This window comes from Mercurialis annua, linkage group LG1-X (genome assembly GCF_937616625.2).
Source record: "Mercurialis annua linkage group LG1-X, ddMerAnnu1.2, whole genome shotgun sequence".
NCBI classification, from domain to species: domain Eukaryota; kingdom Viridiplantae; phylum Streptophyta; class Magnoliopsida; order Malpighiales; family Euphorbiaceae; genus Mercurialis; species Mercurialis annua.
The window spans coordinates 59,619,464-59,639,411 of NC_065570.1; the positions used below are offsets into that span (position 1 = coordinate 59,619,464).

Genomic DNA, 19,948 nt, shown 5'->3' on the forward strand with positions numbered 1-19,948 from the left:
GAGAATAGTGCCACAATTGAATTTCTTTTTCTTCGTGATCTTCTTCAGATTTTCTCTGCATTTCTTCTTCTTCTTCTTCTTCTTTTTTTTTAGAAAAAATTCGAAGGGTTCATCATTTTTATGGTAATTTATTCTAATATATTGTTGCGGTTGTATTGTTTCGGCAACGTTTTTTAAAATATTAACATTTTTTTGGCATTTTTTCAAAAAAAATATGATGGATTCATCATTTTTATGACTTTAAATTATTAAAAAAAACCATTATTAACTGTTTGAAACCGTTGAAAACTGTATGAAAACTATTTCTAATTATTTTTTAGCAATTGTTTTAGGAATTGTTTTTTAGAGATTATTTTTTATAAGTTACTGAAAATGTTGTTCATAAATTTTTTTGATACTTTTTTAAATCACATGAAACTGTTTGAAATTGATTTTTTTTTTTAAATTATAAATTATATTTTTAGAAACTATTTGAATCCCTTTTTATAAACTGTTTTATAAAACAATTGTAAGAGCATCTCTTATAGACCCTCTAAAAGAGTCAAATTCTTTAAAGTAAAGAGTGTAACAATAATATGCAAGTTATAAATTAGTAAGAATATGACAATCCACCCACATACTTATGAGAGTGTTTAGATTTAACCATAACCTAATACCTAGAACTAGTTAATAGTGGTTGAACCTTCACACTTGTAGACTCATTTATATTTGTTCTCCTAATCAATGTGGGATTATCTTTAATACTCCCCTTCAAGGGACATCCGGTTGTCACTTGAAATTGAGTCCCCCTGAAATTAAAACTTTTTCACTTGAAATTGACTCCCCTTGAAATTGAAACTTTTTAATTTAACAAGCAGCGGCAACACCGGACCGGGCTGCTGGGAATGAACATCCAGACGGACAACTGGCGAATTAAGAATCCGGGCGAGACCCACTGAAATTTTTGATTTAATACGCAGCGGCAACACCGGACTGGGCCGCTGGGACTGGACATCCAGACGAACAACCGACAAATTAAGAACCCGGACCAGACCCTCTTTGATACCATATTAGAAATATTAGTGGGAGTAATTAATTATAAATTTGTGAGAATGTGACAATCCACCCACATATTTATGAAAGTGTTTAGGTTCAAGCATAACCTAATAACTAGAACTAGTTAATAGGTGGTTGAACCTTCATATTTATAAATTCATTTATATTTGTTCTCTTAACCAATATGGGATTATCTTTAACACAATAGACAAACTATTATGTATATTTAGAGAAGAGAGTGAGATTAACTTTTAATTTTTAAAATTAAGATGCTCTTCATTTGAGGAAGATGTTTTTTATTAGGCCTAATGGTAAAAAAAAACCCAAACCTTTACGACTTGTTGCAATTATATCCAAACCTTTTAATTTTTTTGTTGCAATAATATCCAAATTGCATTTTTTTGTTGCAATAATATCCAAATTGCATTTTTTGTAGCAATAATAGTCAAATTGATGGCTAAACTTGTTGTTTGCAATTAAAATATTAGGCTATTATTATATTTTGATGTATGATAATATAGTAAAACTCCAAAAAAAATGGCAAAAAACTAAAAAAAATCACATAAAAAAATCACAGCAGTTGGATTAAGCAAAAGACTGTATGATGAAGGGCTAGAGTCCAATTCTACAACATGCAATGCAATGCAAACCCAGTTACACATTTGAATAGATGTTTATTTTTCCCAAGTAGAAGAAACTTGCCTTTACAATTATTACCATTTTTTTGGTTTCTAATCTGTTCCGTCTAGTACACTATTAGAGACTCAAAGATCGAAGAGAAATCTATTAATATATTTATATGGAGATGTTTACAGAATCAGTATTAAGAAATAAAGTTTCAAGTGCTACTATATATATTTTGTACCAAAAATCTACAAAAGCAGCTTTATTGCCTTTAAAAAGTGGTGAATCCAGAGCAATTGAGCTGCTTGCTCCCTCGTCAAAATTGGCTGCAGCAACAGGGTATGTATAATGCATTCTTGACAGACAGACAAACTACCTGCGCACAAAAATGACCATTTTCAGAAGTAGAAGCTGCTGTCCTTCTGATTAGGGGCATCCTTGCAGAGTATCGAGCGGACTTCCATGATCGATCTTGTTGGCTCCAGATCTTTCCCTTGTAATGTGTTGCCAAGCAGCTGCTGCATCTGTGAGGCGAAGGTGTCGTCCAGGACCTATGAAATAAGGTTAGATTAATAGCATAAATATATAAATAAAATCTCTTTACTAGATGAATTAAATCAACTAGTAAAGTTCCATAAGCAACTTACTGAAACTGCTATACGTGATCCTTTGTACCAAGACCTATTTTCTTTTCTGTTCTCCAAGAAACTAAGAACATCCTGTAACAGGAAATATGAAACATTCAGTTAACAGAAGTCAACTCTATTGACACTATTCCTCACCATCCTCATGATGCATACCTGCCCCATCCGGTCCCAATAACCTCGACATATTGCGATGAAGACATGAGTCTCAAAAACAGAGTGAAGCTGGTTAATTGTATTCGTCAGCTGGTCTTTTAGCGGCTGCATTCTGCTTCTTATATCAGACTCCACCACAGATTCTTTTGATTCTTGGAGAATCTTTTTTAGTTTTGTAGAATTCTGCAACTTGGTCTGCCAGGAAACAAAGAAGCAATTAATATGTAAATTATTAAAAAAAAGAACTCACTTCTTTTTCATATTTATTCGACGCGAATGTTGATGTTTGTTTAGTGCAACTGCATATATTTTACAATTAAATTACAATGTATACAAGTTTGTGAATATTCTGACCGAGGATTCACGATCTATTGCTTTATGAAACATAAGCTGGAAAAGGAAATGAAATCTTGTTCTCAAGAAAATACTCACGTTCTCTGCTAGTTTTTCTACAACTGCTTGCACATAACCCCTAAACTTGGCTCTCAGCATCACAGTCACTTCACTAAGGCGCTCTCCAGGAGCTGTGTTTCTACCATCAGGTATGCAAGATCCCCAAGCCTTGAACCGAGTTTCTATCTTGGGACGCAGGACATCAAGCATCCTCTTCATAGAATTCAACAGAATCCCAAGCTGCAAAGGTCCAAAATTAAAACCTATAATTAAAACCTATTGATATGACATTGCTAAAGAAATCTTAATAGTCAAGAAATTACAACTCACCTCATCAGGAACTGTATATGCACACACAGATCGTTGAGTAAGCTTTTTAACATACTTGAAGCCAAATTTCTTTGGAGTCAAATTCTCCTTCAATGGTGCCAGTACATCTGCATATTGTTTGTCCAAAGCTTCCACGACAGCCTTCTCAACATCAGCAATAGCCTTTTTGATGAGGCACATCCAGTACAAATAAGTTTAATGAGTATAATGTCGTCGGGAAGGAAAATCAGAGGCAGAGATAGACTATCAACTAATAGTGAGAGAAAAAGGCTCCAAATGACGTTTTTCCACATAAAAAGAAACATTTTATGTACATTTTCTCCCATAAAACAAATATGGTAGTTCTGTAACTTAACAATTTACTAGGCATTTGACCCCTTAATCCTTTGTTTCCACAGACCTCAGTTCAGAAAGCTGATAATAGCATGCTTTTGACCAAAGTGTTTTAACTCATTCACAAAACAGCAAATCACATGCATAGCAAATGCGCATTCAATTAAAAAATACTGAAACATGCTTGGGGAATTGTTTGCTCACCCATGACTAACTATTGGTGTTTGATTAAGATTGTCTTCTAAAAAAATTGACAAAAAAACAAGGCGGGATGGAATGGAAAATAATCTACTGGTCTGTGCTATAAAAATTTGAATATTCAATATCCAATCCTCAATCAGAACAGTTGTGAGACAATGAATTTCATGCAATAGTGTGTTAATAATTAATTGTAAAAATAAGAATAATGGATCAAGTCATCAAGGCAAGAGAACTCATCTGAGCCTACATTTTCAAGCACAAAAATATATTCTGGCCATCGGGATATGATCACTTCATAGTTGTCAATAGTCTCTCTAAGACGATCATACATTTCGTCGACAAAGGGAGTGGTTGAGTGTTGAGTCCTGACTCCCGACCATTTTACCTGCAATAAGTCGACTTTAATACAATTTATTTGAAGGCACTTCCTCAGTAAATCAAGAATGTATACCAATAAAATGGTTCTATTAAAAACTAATGCAAGACAATAGTCAGAAAAACTAACAACTAATGAGGGCCAAAAGAGCAACTGAATCCACCAACACAAATTCTTTGCATATTCTTTCTTTATTTATTAAATAAGAAACTGGATTTAAATGATATCTTGCAGAATCATAAATGACAAGCTCTTTCCAAAGCATAAAATTAATATGGACAAGGATTGAATTGGACAATAAACTATGCTTTTCCTACCTTATCTAGTTTACACGACTCGAGCAAAGAAAGGCGCTTGTCTTGAATCCATAGCATAATATACAAATGGAACAACTCTTTCGCGTCAACTCCTTCTTTCACAGGACTGGAAAATGACATAAAAGAATTAGACAAGGTAAATGAACTGCAAACAATACGAGGAAATAAACACGAAAGAGTTTAACAGCCGGCTACCTGATGCTCCAGCCAGCAAGGTCCCTCTGAAAATCAGCTGTTGCAACAACGAGTTCTGCTACATGAGGTGAAGGACCAGATGGAGGACATGCAAGCAGGAATGCCCGCAATCTATTGCAAAGCTCTGTGCTGTAAATGGATGAAGATAAACTTGGAAGGTCTATAAAACTGCAGGCAAAGAAACTAGAATGTCAGAATCTTTTAGGTCTGGCATCAGATTATAGAAACTAACAAGAAAATAAATAGATAAGCATTCACTACATATCCGGCAAAAGTAAATAAATGATGATTGCAGACATAATACTATTGATATAGGCATTTAAATAAATGCAGCATCAGAAACCAAGGCCGGGTTCCTAGAGGTTCAAAATCAAATTATCAAAAAAAATTAGTGCATCTGAAAATGACATTTAATAAAATTTAACCTACCTAGGAAGGATATGTTGATTGTGGATTTCAATGTCAGTAGAGATTTCATTTTTGATGTTCAAACAAAGAGAAGTCATCTTCTGGTATGCTGTGGACATTGCAAGAGAATCCATCAAAGTAGCTTCATTGTTAGTAACAAATTCATCTGTCTCAGTTAAATGCCTTCTTGATCTTTTCTTAGCAGCAGCCTGAAGAAGAAACTCTTCAAATGATGAGGGAAATGGAGAAAAGTTAAAATAAGGCCTTTATAGTAAGATTTTCACTTTTTTTACCTGGAAATAGAGGGTCAGATTTGTTTGGGCTTCTGGAGAGAATATGTCATGAAGAAGAGTATATAGTTTCACAGCAGGTTCTAATGCAGGTACTGCAAGCCCGGTTGCTGGCTTGAAAACATCCATGATACCCGATAATGCTGATTCATCAAGAGACTTGTAGTTCTCAAAAACTAAACCAAGAATTTGTTCAATCTGATCTTTGATTTCTCCCAAGAGTCGGTTCTATTAATAGCAATAAATCATGCATGTTAAAAGAGCAATGAGCATCAAGTAGGAACCCATGAAATAAAGCGTGCATAAATACATACCAAACAACTGTTATAGTAAATTTCAGGAAAAAAAAATCTGTTAATAGAGATTCAAAAGAAATTGCATATTTTAAAATTTACCTCTTGATGACTCAACATGCTCTTGCTGTGCCCCTTCATAATGACAGGCAAAAGAAAATCATACACTAAAGTCAGGCAGTCAGCTGTAGGTGTAGCCACATCCATTACATAGGAGAGGTACCTGTTAGGATCACACATTATTGAAAAAAATAACCTAACAACAGAGAGAAAGAGTAACTAAACACGAGCAAGCTTAAACCTAATTGTCTTTATCTTATTTTCAATAATTATCATGTATACAATGTCAAATCTTTATCTTATTTTCAATAATTATCATGTATACAATGTCAAATGGCTAGCTATCATTCCAGAAAGTGCACAATGAAATGATGAAACCTGTATTATATTTAGTTCAAGTTAAGATACTATACATATGCATTTCTAAGCAAAACAGGCCTTAGTACCTGAGCTTGGTATAGACATCAGAAATCCCGTAATATGAGGCAAATTCAGTAAGGAGCCATTTCCAGGAACCATGGAGCAATAAATTTCTTTGCTGAAAACGTTGAACCTTCATAGCAACTTCTAGAACAAGGTCATATGCCACTGTTTCTGCTACAGAACCACACTACTTTGAAAGAATCAACAATCAATCTCATAACCAAGACTTCATGATGTCATTGTTATAATAATGAGCTCATGTTTTATAAAGAGTAGTAATTTTCATGCACAGATGCTAGTCAACTTACATACAGACATCCCGAGAAAATTTTCTTATAATTTACCTTCTAAAGTGGAGCTTCTAATGACCCATGCTTGGAAAAATAAATTAAATTTTCATTAGCGATTTATTCCTCATTTAAACAGTGAATTTCACTTGTTACCAACATGACATGGCAATCTAATTTATGATCAATTTTGTTGAAATTTTAATTTGAAATCCCATTTTGTTAGCATATATAAGAAGAGTCCAACTCTATTTCAATCATGACACAACAATTGATATACATTATGTGGATTTCAACAAGGCTTCAGCATCACTAAATGAGTATCTCACCTTGAGATTACTGTCTTCTGAGTTTGTCAAGTAATTAATCTGAAGTTGTAGTTTGCCAACAAGCTCATGTTCCGGCTCTCGATATATAGACCACCAGCGCAGCTTATCAACCTGCATCAAATTTTTAATGGGTCAAAGTGGAAACAAGAACCATTAATTCCCAACTGTCCTTAGCAAGGCCACAAAATATTACCGGATCTTCAATAATAGTTGCAACTTGAACAAGGACACGGCCATAGTTATTCCCCTTGGAATCTTGGACTTCAACAATTAGGTCGTCCCCTAGACTATCTGGAAAGCTGTAGAGTCATCAATACCTTTCTGAAGCAGATATAATGAAAATATAACCAGAACTCAGTATTGGATAATGATACGTACAACAAATGGATATCATTAGATCCAGGCTGCATTCGGATGGCATCTTCATCTGTTGAACTTTTCAGTCGTAACAAACAAGTGTATGTTTCTGATGACATTAGCATAAAAGACAGTTAAAAGTGGATGACAAGCCTGGATATCACATTAAGCTACCTAAAATCGGCCACTCAGTTATAGCAGTTAAACGGAAAGGATGAAATAGTGTAGTTAAAATTGTAAAGCAGCCTAAGATCTGCAAAATAATATTTGAGCAGGCAGACTGAAATGTTATTATACTGTTAAAGTTTGCAAACGCACATTTTGTGATTAATATGAAAAAAGTCTGAGAAGAAATAGTCAGCAGAAGTAGAATTATTGACTGACTATAGTTGGGTGATTTAATAATTTTAGAGATAGGTAATAGACATGCATTCCACCATATTGCATAAAACCACAACTTTCTATACCTTGCACAGCTTCATATGAGGATGAGCTATTACGCAAACTAGTTACACCAGTCTTCAGAAGTCCAGACACTTGTTTAATATACCGAGTGCTGGCATGCACATATGCCAAGCTTTGGCGAGAGAAGGAACCATTAGTGGGCATACGATGTGCAATACGAACTTTCCGAAAAGCTTGCCAAGCAGTACAAAGTGTTGAGTGGAATTTGGAGAACCGATATCGAACAGTTTCGAGTTTTAGCTTTGGCGCCCTAAGAGTAAGAGATGGCATACTACAGCCAGTAGGAGGGTCAACAACTGTCTTTATTTTACGCACTGCATAAGGGATGAGATATTAGGATAAACCATCACATATGCTTGAAACTTAGTAGCAAAGCTAGGGATAAATATCACCTTGCACCTTCATCTTCCCGACAATTTTCTTTGATTTTGCAGCAGGACCCTCAGTAACAAGCTCAGAAGAGCGCTTTTCCATTAGTTCCTCCTCTGACTGCAATAGAACATTCTGCACACTGTAGTTCAAGAAAAATGGAAACTGGAGTTAGTGAGTAATTATGAATTAAATCACGCGATAGGTGTTCACGAGTACACTAACTCACTAATGCTACTTCTATAAAAATAACTGATACTCCAGAAAACAGGAAGATATTAAAAAATCACCAAAATTTCTCCCGCAACAAAGCACATTCATTCTCCAAGAACATAGGAGCTTCCTCGCACCCCCTTGCCCAAGCATGAAGGCAAAGCCGCACACATCCATCATATGCAACGACAGCATGCCATGGCCCTAACGCACTTATATTTTGAAACAATAAGGAAAAAAGGAGAGAGATATCAGCACTTAATGGGCAAAGTGAAATCAAAGAACTGGCTATTGGATTTAACACCATCAACAATTATAATGTTGATCCCCGATACCTTGCGTGAAATGTTGGGAGTCTAGCTGGAGGAACGGCAACTTCTGCACCGGTAGTTGTTCTGTGAAGAAACAAGAGGCAAATAATTTTCAACCACAGAAAACACTTTGATATCAACTTCATAAAATGCCAGTCTAAATTAATACATCAAAAAGTTGCAAACCTTATGAACTGATCATGATTTTTGTTTACAGAATTATTTTTTGGTTCAACTGCAGGCATAGGCTTGATAGTATTTGTGCCATTATTGTTTGATAAACCACATGAAACTGCAATGCCTGTGGTTTTATGCACTCCAGATGCCAGTACAGCGCTTTCTTCAATTTTCTCGGAAGAACCACAAATTGGAGGCGCACTGGGAACATTAACGTCATAAGGAAATTTCTCGCTCAACAGTTCTCCACGATGCAAATCCTGTAAAACAAAAGAAGTCATCAACTAAGGCAAGGCTGGACAAGAATTAAACCAAAACACGCAGATAGCACAAGAAGTAAAAACTCTCATGCAGATAAACGAAAAGTATTCTTATTTCAATTCGGCCAGCATGCCAGTGTTTACTTCTGATTTTCACTATTAGTACATTATCTATATCTTATAGCAGCAGATAATACCATAAACTTCAACAATAAAAGAAATTGCTAAATATTTCCTTATTCACAAAGCAGTATTTCGGGAACTGCGAATGTAACGAATTATCATAATTTCAGCATCTGAAACATGCAAAATAAGCAATGTGAGAGACAAACAAACAAAGAGATAAAAGCAATCAGAAGCTCCAAATATCACTGAAGTCAACCTAATCAACTCAAAGCATAATAAACTAACAATTAATTAATTGAATGTCATCAAAATTCACATACCTTTCTCACAATGTGTTCCGCATTATTATTATTATCATTAACCTGAGAAGATGTTACGCTCGAAGCATATCCTTCAGAAACACGAAGCCTACTTTTCCTATCAGGCAAAGCACTACTAATACTCCCACCACCGCCGCCTTGCGTAGTAGAATACTCCGAACTACGACCAGAATCCGACTCCTCATAATCATCTTCCTCTTCCGTATAAACCGGAAACCTCTGATTATCATTCCTTCTAGGGAAGCTCTCAGCGACTGTATCCATAGAGGAACTGACATCAGAATAAAGATAGTCAGTAGCGTAACGCGCGTTGACTCCTCTTTGACCGGTGAATGTAGCGGAATTAGAAACTCTTCCAGTTCTATCATCTTGAGGTGAAGAATCGAGAGAATAGTGTCCTCGGCCGTAAATATCGTCCTCTTCGTCTGACTCTATTGTTACATCGTCAGATGCGGAGTCATCGGTGGTTCTGGATACCGGAATCGCAGAGGGCGGGAGGTGTCCGCTTCTAAATTTAGAAGGCGGAGGTAAATCAAATCCGCCGCGGTTGCTTCGGCGGTTAGTGATCGGATCAATTCTTGCTGTTGTTATTGCTGATGGCTTCAATGAGAGCGAATGTTGTTTCTGGTTCTAAAAATAGTAAAAAAATAATGAGAAGCATAATAAGAAAGCGAATCATTAGGTTTAGGCTTAGGCTTGTAGTAAATAAAAAATTACCTGTCGAACCCAGCGGAGTGCATTGGAGTCGAGTCCTTCAGTGAACATTTTGCTGATTCACCTTGCATCAAAAAAAGGGAGAGATCTGAGTTTGATAAAACAGAAGGAAAATGCGAGATATAATGCGTAAATTTGAAACAGCGCACTCACTCTCATTAACAGACACACAAAGCTCAACGAGAGGGTACTGTAAGTGAAGAAGAGAGACAGAGAGAGAGGAGATCAACTTAGAGAAATTAAAAGTTGTGTTTCAGATTTGAGAAAAGTTTCTAAAAGAAAAGCGAAAGAAAGTTTGCTTCTCGCAAAAGCTTTTTCTTTCTAGCAGCTGCTTCAGCTCAACTCAACTCATCAGCTCTGTAATAGGAGTAGAGATAAACGAAAAGAGACGCACTGCTTTTTGTCTTTTCCCAAGCAAATTAAAACTATGAGGTCATGAAACGTCGACGTATAGCTCAAGGGGTAGTGAATACGATGCCGTTTAAGCGAAACGGATTGCTTCTAACAAGAAAACCGATAATAAAGCGCACGTAGAAAAGTGGAGTGGAAAAATAACGGCAGGGATGACCTGGCAAAGAACCTCCGTTTATGTTTTTCTTTCAATTTTGAAATTGTTTTAGTTTAATAGTACGTTAAAATAGTCGAGTCGAACGTTGTAAGTGGGGACAATGTTTTTTGCTCTAACTTCCCGCTACTATATATGATTTCATACTACGGAGCCAGTCACATGATCTAATGGGTCCCACAAGACCCATACATTTTTATTTTTTTGAACCTACCCATACATTTTCTTACTTACTGCCATTTCCTTGGTAGAGACACGACCAAAATTCATATGGTAATAGTATAAGACATCAAATTTATGTATTTAAAAAGGCATCGAATTTATAAAATATGCAAATATTCATTTGCTTCGAGAAGTTTGGTCAATGATGATGGAGACATGTGAAGTTAGATTACAGTGTAAGGACTTGAGTGTCCTTTCTGTTAATATTTTATAGTTGTTCAACCCATCATTCCACATAAAATCATACAAGCAGAATATAAGCTTTAATTTGAATTTTCTTTTTGTTTTGAACTAACCGATGGAGAAGCATTTTCAAATTTATAATCACTGCTGGGTCCTCCAGAGATTGGTGTGAGATAAATTTATATAAGTAATGAAAATGATTAATCAATTCGAAATAAATTTAAAATGATTAATAAAAAAGTGGGCAACTAGTAGAAAGGTAAAAAATTCCTGATTAACCAAGTCAATTTATTCCAAAAGAAAAAAATATAGTCCTAAGAATGACCATGTGAACATGTGATTGCAATTTGCAAGCAAAAAGCCCATTTGCCTCTCCTAACTGTCTCACCTACCACCTACCGTTTTAGGTAGACAGAACAAATAGCAATGATGAGGAGCAATACTGCACAAGGCTTTTATCAGGTTAGTTTTGCCTGTGTTCAGAAAATGTGCTATCCAGTGCAAAATCTGACCCATTTTCTCATTGAGCGAAGGGTACGAAATAAATCAGATTGATTTTTCGATCAAAAGTACTATGTGAAATCTTCGGTTTTTTCCTCTTTCGCTATCCTTATCCCATAGGTACAGCGTTTGAATCAATAAAGAACCTTTTCTTCTATATCTGTATGAATCGATATTATTACATTCCGATTCCTTCCCGACACCTCCCAAGGAAAATCCAAGTGTTCAGAAAATGTGCTATCCAGTGCAACAATAACTCTCATTTACAGCTAACCAAGTTCGGAGTTTTTAAGGAATGTGGCAGAGAGGAGATACTGGAAACATTTGAAGGTAGTTGCTCGAACAAAGTGGTCTTTAAACTGTTCAAACCAGCAAAACAGCAACTATACTTACCCTCAGTAATCATAAGATCTATACAATGCCTTGCACGCATCAAAGAAAAGTAATGGTTAGGCTATATAAAGGACAACATTTACAAGTTACTTCTCGTTGCTGGTTTTGTCACTAACAAATTACATCAGTTTATATGAACGGGTAGTTCACTTGCAAATACAACTGACAAACAAGTAACTGGAAATTTTATTCTGATGTTTATCCAAAGAGGAAAACAAATGAAAATTCAAGTTGATGTAATACAAGGAGGTCAAAATCAGCTTATTGGAGCTAACTCTGCGTAAATATAAAACAAACAAATTCATCATGATAACGTTCGTGATAAAAATTAAAGCATATCTTCAACATTACACTCCCCAAGGAACACTTTGATGCTGCGTGGTGAACCGCAACTACCTTCGGCAATTAGTGCTCTATCATTGGCAGCCATGTGTGCAATAATCTTGTATATCATTTCAATCTGAAATAATGGGCCAATAGAAAATTAGCAAAGCATTTTATTATCTTTCATGTCATTATAAGGAGAAGGCTCTACGTACATCTTCTTCTGCATGGCATTGTTCGGCCACTTCCTCGAGTGTCAATGGTTCAATAGGCTCTTTACAGCTGCAAAGAGAAGCAACACCCTATTAACAAAAAGCCAACTAAAAGCAAAGCAAGAGGGGAAAAGCATATAAAGTAGAAGTTGGAAGTTTAACAATGGTTCATCCTGTTCCAACTTGTTCTGCATTCCAACTAGGAACATTTTCAGAAATGCAAATCCGTAACGCAGTACGTCCAACATCTTAAAAGCCAAATTGTTGAGCATGGTAAGGCTGTTTGAAAATAAATTGCTTCCAAACCCCAGAAGATGGTTCTAAGAGTCAATTTATAAGCACAAATGAATAAATAGAAGAAAAATATATTGTATGTTCTGACAGAAACAGAAGCAGGGTAGTGAGTGGGGCAAAATCTTCCGTGAACATATGTTTGGTAGCCAAACACACATTTTTGATAACTGCCCAAGCAAAAGTAAAAGAATGCACGGGGGAATATAAGGTATTATAAGGATGTGGCATTTTACCTTGCTTCATTGAGTACGGCCAACACACGCTTTTGAAGAGCTAATACTTCCCCAGCAGCCTTTTTCCCAGCTTCCACGCCTAAAGTGAGATTTAAGATGCATATGTGAAAATATACTAAATTAGTCCGGCCTCAACTTAATTGTATGGAAATAGCAAAGACAGCAAACCAAAAACACAAAGCAACAGAATAGTACAAATTTTCATATAAGAGGATATGGGTATCTACCAGGTTGATGATAAGCATTTATATTGACCAGTGATGCATATATCCCAACTGCTCGCTCATAAAGTGCGATGAGGGCTCCTACTGATCTAGGTGTCACTTCCTGCACTGTAACTGTTATGGACTCCCTGTCATTACCATACAGGGCTGACCTAGTACCCTGTTAAGCAATTCAATTAGGGAAGCAAAGAGGAACAGTCAGTGATGACTAATAACAAATTTTCATCTTTGGAGGCTACCAGGCTCTTTCAAAAGATCTAACCTGTAACATTCCAAAGAGATAGTCACCACATGTGACACCTGGTTCAAGCTCCCAATCATGACCAGGTGGTCTATCACGTAGCACCTCAATGAAAGTCACAAAGAAGTTGTGCACACCCTCTCTTAATTGTTGAATGTAGCTGAAAAATGGCAAAACATGGTTCAAGCCTTAACATAATATGATCCTCGAAAAAGATGGTAAACAATAAATAGCACTTACGCATGCTGATCTGTACTTCCTTTATTTCCATAGACAGTAATTCCTTGATTCACCTGTCCGATTAAAATGATCTTATAATTAGCAAAACCAAAAGAAATAACTTAGCAAACTAGCACATATATAGTTATTTCATATTGACTCAAAATGGCTGAAACGAGAAAGAGACATGGCATAATCTTTTTTCAAATATTTATTAATTAAATGCAATATTCCCATACTAAATTTGTTACTTGACCCAATGAGTTGACTTGATTGCTACATGCATAGATCAAACTCTAAATAACTTGTTTAATGAGGCTAATTATAGCAATTCAGGAAATGTTAATTTTTAAAATGATAAAATGTTTTGCAGAAGGAAAACAGAAGCGGTAAATCACAGCAGCACTGCAGCAGCAGGAAGATAATACTCATAATGTTAGCACATACCCGATTACCATCCAGGTCAAATTCCTTCCCAAGAGATTCCATGACTAGCTGCTGCAAATACCTGCTAAATAATAATAGGCTGTCCTTATATGGAAGGACGACCATGTCCTGAAGAAAGTTGAAGCAAAAACAAAATTCATAAATGGAATAAGCTTTTGGTTGTATAAACAAGAAAGTGCTTATTTTCATTTTTGTAAATCAGTGTGTACCTTGGACCCTATCCCATCGGTGGCCCAGTACCAGCATAAAGCAAGCAAAGCTGCAGGATTATCCTTGAGCTGGAAGATGAAAAAAACATCAGCAGAGAAATCCTTTGATAAACAAGAAATGTGAGTGAAATTTAAAGAAGTTCAAAATAATTATATCAACCACAACTAATATGTACTGTTTTAACAATTAAAAGGGAGCTAAATTTGCAAAGTGGATAATCACCCCTGAACAGTTGTACACTCTTGAAAAGATAACTAAAAGAAGTAAATTCCTTCTGAACTTAGCATAAAACAAATGTATTCCAGAAGGAAATCAGATCATTTTGTGTTCAATGTTTATACTACTAGTCTCTGTATTCATATTGTAAGTTTTTTAGTTATAAATTAAGAGAACACTGGATTAACTTTACGAATTGCCAGATAATAGGAGGAATAAGAATACAGGGAAATAATTATTGAATCTTTGATTGTAATGTATGCTCTAAATGTTATTACTGATAAGATCTAAATTGACACATACCACTGTTCCCCTATTTGCCTCATCCATTAATGATGCACCAGCCAGCATTTCTCTAATGTCAATCCCCTGAAGTAACAATAACTCAAGAGAAGTCATGCAAGAACATATATAACAAATAAAGAGATCAGATTCTGAATTCAGTGATTACTCACCTGAAGTGCTGCCGGAAGTAGGCCAACTGCAGACATTTCGGATGTCCTGCCACCGACCCAATCAAACATGGGGAATCTAGCTAACCAACCCTCAATTCTTGCAGTGTTGTCTAGTAATGAATTTTCTTGTGTTATGGCGACACCCTGAACCAAGTGATGAATTTAAATGTCAAGCCCAATGAAAATGAGAGAGAGAGTGCAGATAAAGTTCAGAGACCAATACAAAAGACATTCGCATGTATCATAATTTGTATAGCACAAAGTACAAGCACAAAGTACAAGCACAATCCAACAAACACAAAAAACAGCATATCTGTTGCATCAGTAGAGTCAGAAAAGTATTGGTAATGATCAAAGCTCAATGATGGTCAATGATACAGATAAAAGTATGAAGTTACAAAACCAGGGAGTACTAAATTAATTCTACAGATAGAATAGCAAAGCAGTCCATTTGCTGTAATTGACATAAAACACCAATAAAACCGTTACTGTGCTGATAATGAAAGATGTCCCACCTTACTATTATCATATTCATAAATAAGCATAGGAATCCTAATTGTCTCAAATGACAAAACTGGAAAGTGGTCAATGTGATTCCCTGGAGTGTAACCAGGTTGCAGGGTGAGATGCAAACAAAACCAGTGGCATAAGCACAGAAAAATCACAATACAAAATAAAATCACAAATGGAGCATACATCGTAATCTTTTATTCCAAACTGCAGTTCCGGTCCTATTAAAAGAAATGTTTGATGGCAACAAAAACAACCAATGAGAAACAAACAAAAAGCAGAAAAAAGAACCTGAGGTCAAAACCTGTTTTGCAAACTCCAGGCCAGCTTCACGGAAGGCCTTCTGAACTTCTAACAAACCATTTCTAGTTTCAGGAGTACCGCCACTCTAAAAACAATTCAAATTAACAGTAAATTAACAACATATCCAACATGTGCTAAAGTCTCATCAAAATGCTCATACAACATAGAAAAAACATGTCTCACTTCAATGTCGAACATTCATGTTTACCTTAGAAATAACTATCACAAGTGTAGAAGCCAATTCAGGGCCAAGCTGAGCAATCTGATGATCAATTCCAGCTGGATCTGTATTATCAATAAATCTTATCTGCAAACAACGCGATGAAATAGAAATACAATTTATATTACTACTAGTTTACTACAATCAAAAACTGAAAATAAAACTTAAAGAAGGAACACAATGCTGGATACCTTGAGAGGAGGATTATCGGGCGCAAGAGCTTCCGCAACGAATTCTGGTCCAAGAGCTGAACCTCCGATTCCAACTGATAGTATTTGAGTAAAACGTCCTTCTGGAGAATTCGGAGGCTTGATCTGCGCAATGTCAAAAAAAAAATTAGTCAACATAAAAACATGCATAATTCAAAGCTTGACAACAAACAATTAGTTCAAACATTCAAAATCAAAAATTACAATTACAAGACTAACCTTACCGCTGACGACTTCATTAGCAAAATCACAAACGGCGTCAAGAGCTTTATCGATCTGTTGCTTCAAAATAGGTTTAGGAGCAAGACTCGAATTTCTCAACCAATAATGACCAACCATTCTCCCTTCATCAGGATTCGCAATAGCACCTTTCTCAAGCTCTTCCATATCTTTAAGAGCTTTCTTTAATCGGGGCTCCATTTCTTCTACAAACTCATCCGTAAACCCGATCCGACTGACATCCAAATAAAGCCCCAACTCTTTGTGCTGGTACAGCCAGTCCACGTACCTTCTCCATAGACTACTCGGATCTTTCTCTAGTCCTTGTTTCGATTTCACCGTTAGCTTATCGTTTGTCTTCGATAAATCGGCAGAAATTTCGCGAGCAACTGACTGAGATGGAGCGAATCGAGTGGCGCGAGCTGGAAATGGGAGTGAGGTTTTAAGAAAAGGATAGCTAACGGTGGCTTTGGGAAGCGAATTTTTCGGCTTTAGAGATGGAGACGATGAGCAAAGACCGGAGAGTGAAGCCATTGATGAATCGGTGCCGGCGATAATAACTATAAAGTCAAACAAAAGAGAAAAATAGGAGAAGCTTTTGATTAGTTAGTCCATATCTTTGGTGACGATATTTTTTTAGTTGTGACGACAATGTTTGTTTAGTTTTGGCGACAGTGGAAATGCAAGAAATGTGATTTTCTGGTGTTACACAGGGTCTTATTTGTCTTTTGTGAGTGAGTGTACAGGATTCACAAGTTGATTGATTTCGATTGACCGGTGTGTAATGGTGTTTCTGTTGGTACGAGTTGACGAGAGTGGACGTTGATATTTTCTGAATTTACTGGAGTGCCCTCGAATATTCCTTTTCAGATTTTAACTGTTGATTCTCGTGTTTTTTTTTTAGAAAAAGATAAATTAATAAATATCAATGCAAAGAGCATTACATATGGAGAGTTTATCCCATGCAACCGTTGCGCCACGTCATTTTTACATTAAGTCAATGAGCATTTGCGATAGAGAATCTTTTAATTATTACTTATTTTTTTATCATTTAATTTTCCACATGGCTAACTCACGATTGGTTTGTTGCATGAATGACATGGCGCAACGGTTGTGTGCAATAATTTTTCTTACATATAAAGTTAGGTGGATTATTTTTCCACCTAAACAAATGGCTTAATTAATGCATCATTTCACTCGTAAACCATACCATTTTATTCTCTACGAACTCTAAACTAATTTTGTATTTTATTAAATCTCTTAACTCTTTTTTTTCATTCTATTTAACCCTTCATTTGAAACTTGCATATCACGCACGATAACGTGGATAAAATTGCTGACATTACTTTACTAATATGGAATTAAATAGAAAAAAAATAGTTAAGATGTCCAATGAAACACTAAAATAGTTTAGAGGTCATAGAGAACAAAAGGATAAAATTTAGGGGTCAAAAAATATATATTTTTTAATTTAAAATAAAAAGTGATGTACTTTACATATTATTTGAAAAATGGTTCATAGAACTAGAGATGAGAGCAGGTATTGAGAGTTCCATGAAGATCATGGACATGACACATAAGAATACTACAACTTGAAAAAAATAAATTGAAAAACTGATAGAATCTGAGGTGTTGAGGAAGTTCACACCGAGAGGACGGCAAAGAACACCATAAAGAAGAAAGACACGAGAGTTATTAACGTGATAATAGGCGGAAGAAACATGAGGCGAAGAAGGAAAATATCGATGGCGGAGATGATGCAAGTAGTGAAAGGAGCAACATGAGAGTCGAGTTTGGTAAGGCCATCACTTTCGGCACAGAAAACGGAAGGCATGTCGTGGGACCACACAATGACGCCCTAATAGTAGAAGGAATCATCAACAACTACTTGGTAATAAAACTACTAGTAGATGAAGGAAGCACAGTTAACCTAATGACCTGCGAAGTGTATAAAGGTATTGCAGGGGAGATAGGACAACTCAACATTTCTATGTCTTCCTAAAAAAAGGAAATAGGAAAAAAAATTCAATTTCAATTTTTCGGTTTCATTCACACTTTTTATTTTTCCTTTCCTTCCATTTTCTCATAAACCAAACTGCAAAAAGAACAGTAAAAAGATGAGAGTGAAAGAGAGAAATGTCGGTTGGGAGTTAGAAAAAATCGAAAGCGATTGCAAGAAAGGGGCGTGTGAGAAGTTTTTGGGGAAAATTACTCGCTTCCTACCCTACTTTACTTTACCCCATCGAAAATCAATGAAATTAGCAATATTCCTTTGAGCAAAGAATCATTTTACCCCCTTATATTGACAAGAAATATAAAAAACGTTAAAAATAGCAAAACCGTATCATTTTTACCCTAAACTTGGAAAACCGTTTCAAATACCCCCTCTATACAATATAGAGCATAGCACACTCTCCAATTTGCATAGAAAAAGTATATAATAGTCTTTGCTATTTTTTTCATTTTATAAATTGATGCTTTGATACTGTTTTAAATTTTAATTATATCCTCATAAATTCTAAAGTACAAATATTATATTAAGTTTAAATAAAATTCTATGAATTTTTTCTATCTTTTTTCATTACCTTTTTACCCCTTTTGCCGGAAACCACCACCGTCGGAGACGAAGGTTTATGAGACAGAGGAAGACATCGTCTTCCTTGATCTGCTCTAAGACGAGGAAGACGAAGCCTCCTCTGTCTCAAAGCAGATATGGGATGTCTTCCTCTCGTCTCAGAGCTTGAGCCGAGGAGCTCGTCTCAGATCTACTCTAAGACGATGGTTCGTCTCGGATTTGGTTGGAGAAGAAGGAGTGGCGGCGGTTCGCATGGTCATTTTGGTCGAAGATAATGGCGGTTGAAACGGAAAAGAAGAAAGAAAAAATAGAATTTAAAATATATCTAACTAAAAAAATTCGAAAAAATTCCTAATTTAATTTGGTTTAATGAGGATTACTTAAACTAAATTATAAAACTCACTCTTTTTTTTCTGAGGAAGGTTTTTGATCCGGTTTTTTTATATTTACGGGGTTTTTTGTCCGGTTTATCATATTTGTGAATTTTTCAATACTTTTTTCGTTTTTTTTATAATTTTGACGTTTTTGATAATTCATGCCAGCATATGTTAAAATGATCCTTTCTTCATATTACTTTGGCCTAATTACTTAAAAATCACCCACCTTATAATTTTTTTTCATTTGTACCATGACATAGGAAAATTTTCATTTGTACCCTATTTTCGATTTTTATGTTTCATCTCTATCCTAATGAGTTAAATTGACCTATTTTCTTTTAAATAAAAGTTTAAACTAGTCCTTCATTTTTAACCTATATTCGGATAAAACGTTAATGTTAATTATTTATGTATCTTGTTTTTAATATTTTCATCCTTAAATTAATTAAATTATCAAAAAAATTAATTTTGGGTACAAATGAAACATAAAAATCGAAAATAGGATACAAATGAACATTTTCCTAGTTCATGGTATAAATGAAAAAAATTACAAGGTGGGTGGTTTTTAAGTAATTAGACCTATTACTTTA

General features: G+C 35.5%; 2 protein-coding genes across 2 annotated transcripts; both read right to left on the bottom strand.

The window, feature by feature from the left end:
- Window positions 1–1,808: 1,808 nt before the first annotated feature.
- LOC126654923 (uncharacterized) lies at window positions 1,809–10,429 on the bottom strand. Its single transcript, XM_050348929.2, has 23 exons — window positions 10,160–10,429; window positions 10,010–10,070; window positions 9,293–9,922; window positions 8,596–8,846; window positions 8,434–8,493; window positions 8,176–8,310; window positions 7,909–8,027; window positions 7,519–7,830; window positions 7,073–7,160; window positions 6,888–6,993; window positions 6,695–6,805; window positions 6,102–6,265; window positions 5,698–5,818; window positions 5,306–5,530; window positions 5,034–5,221; window positions 4,605–4,772; window positions 4,410–4,515; window positions 3,964–4,101; window positions 3,183–3,344; window positions 2,892–3,092; window positions 2,460–2,654; window positions 2,307–2,378; window positions 1,809–2,210 (listed from the first exon to the last, which is right to left on the bottom strand). The coding sequence occupies exons 2-23, from the start codon at window positions 10,055–10,057 to the stop codon at window positions 2,058–2,060; spliced, it is 3,753 nt and encodes a 1,250-aa protein (XP_050204886.1). The 5' UTR covers window positions 10,058–10,070; window positions 10,160–10,429; the 3' UTR covers window positions 1,809–2,057.
- Window positions 10,430–11,948: 1,519 nt separating this feature from the next.
- Window positions 11,949–17,168, bottom strand: LOC126660945 (glucose-6-phosphate isomerase 1, chloroplastic). Its single transcript, XM_050354674.2, has 14 exons — window positions 16,407–17,168; window positions 16,170–16,292; window positions 15,967–16,065; window positions 15,760–15,843; window positions 14,946–15,089; window positions 14,794–14,859; window positions 14,274–14,342; window positions 14,065–14,172; window positions 13,639–13,691; window positions 13,420–13,558; window positions 13,161–13,317; window positions 12,934–13,012; window positions 12,410–12,476; window positions 11,949–12,330 (listed from the first exon to the last, which is right to left on the bottom strand). The coding sequence occupies exons 1-14, from the start codon at window positions 16,938–16,940 to the stop codon at window positions 12,199–12,201; spliced, it is 1,854 nt and encodes a 617-aa protein (XP_050210631.1). The 5' UTR covers window positions 16,941–17,168; the 3' UTR covers window positions 11,949–12,198.
- Window positions 17,169–19,948: the final 2,780 nt, after the last annotated feature.

Coding starts and splice junctions, on each gene's coding strand:
- LOC126660945 (XM_050354674.2), bottom strand. CDS start 16,940: ATGGCTTCACTCTCCGGTCTTTGCTCATCGTCTCCATCTCTAAAGCCG. Junction 14,343..14,793: donor AGGCAAATAGGGGAACAGTG/GTATGTGTCAAT, acceptor TTCATCTTCCAG/CTCAAGGATAATCCTGCAGC. Junction 12,331..12,409: donor AATGCCATGCAGAAGAAGAT/GTACGTAGAGCC, acceptor CCATTATTTCAG/ATTGAAATGATATACAAGAT.
- LOC126654923 (XM_050348929.2), bottom strand. CDS start 10,057: ATGTTCACTGAAGGACTCGACTCCAATGCACTCCGCTGGGTTCGACAG. Junction 5,222..5,305: donor ATCTGACCCTCTATTTCCAG/GTAAAAAAAGTG, acceptor TTTCTTCTTCAG/GCTGCTGCTAAGAAAAGATC. Junction 4,773..5,033: donor AATCAACATATCCTTCCTAG/GTAGGTTAAATT, acceptor CTTTGCCTGCAG/TTTTATAGACCTTCCAAGTT.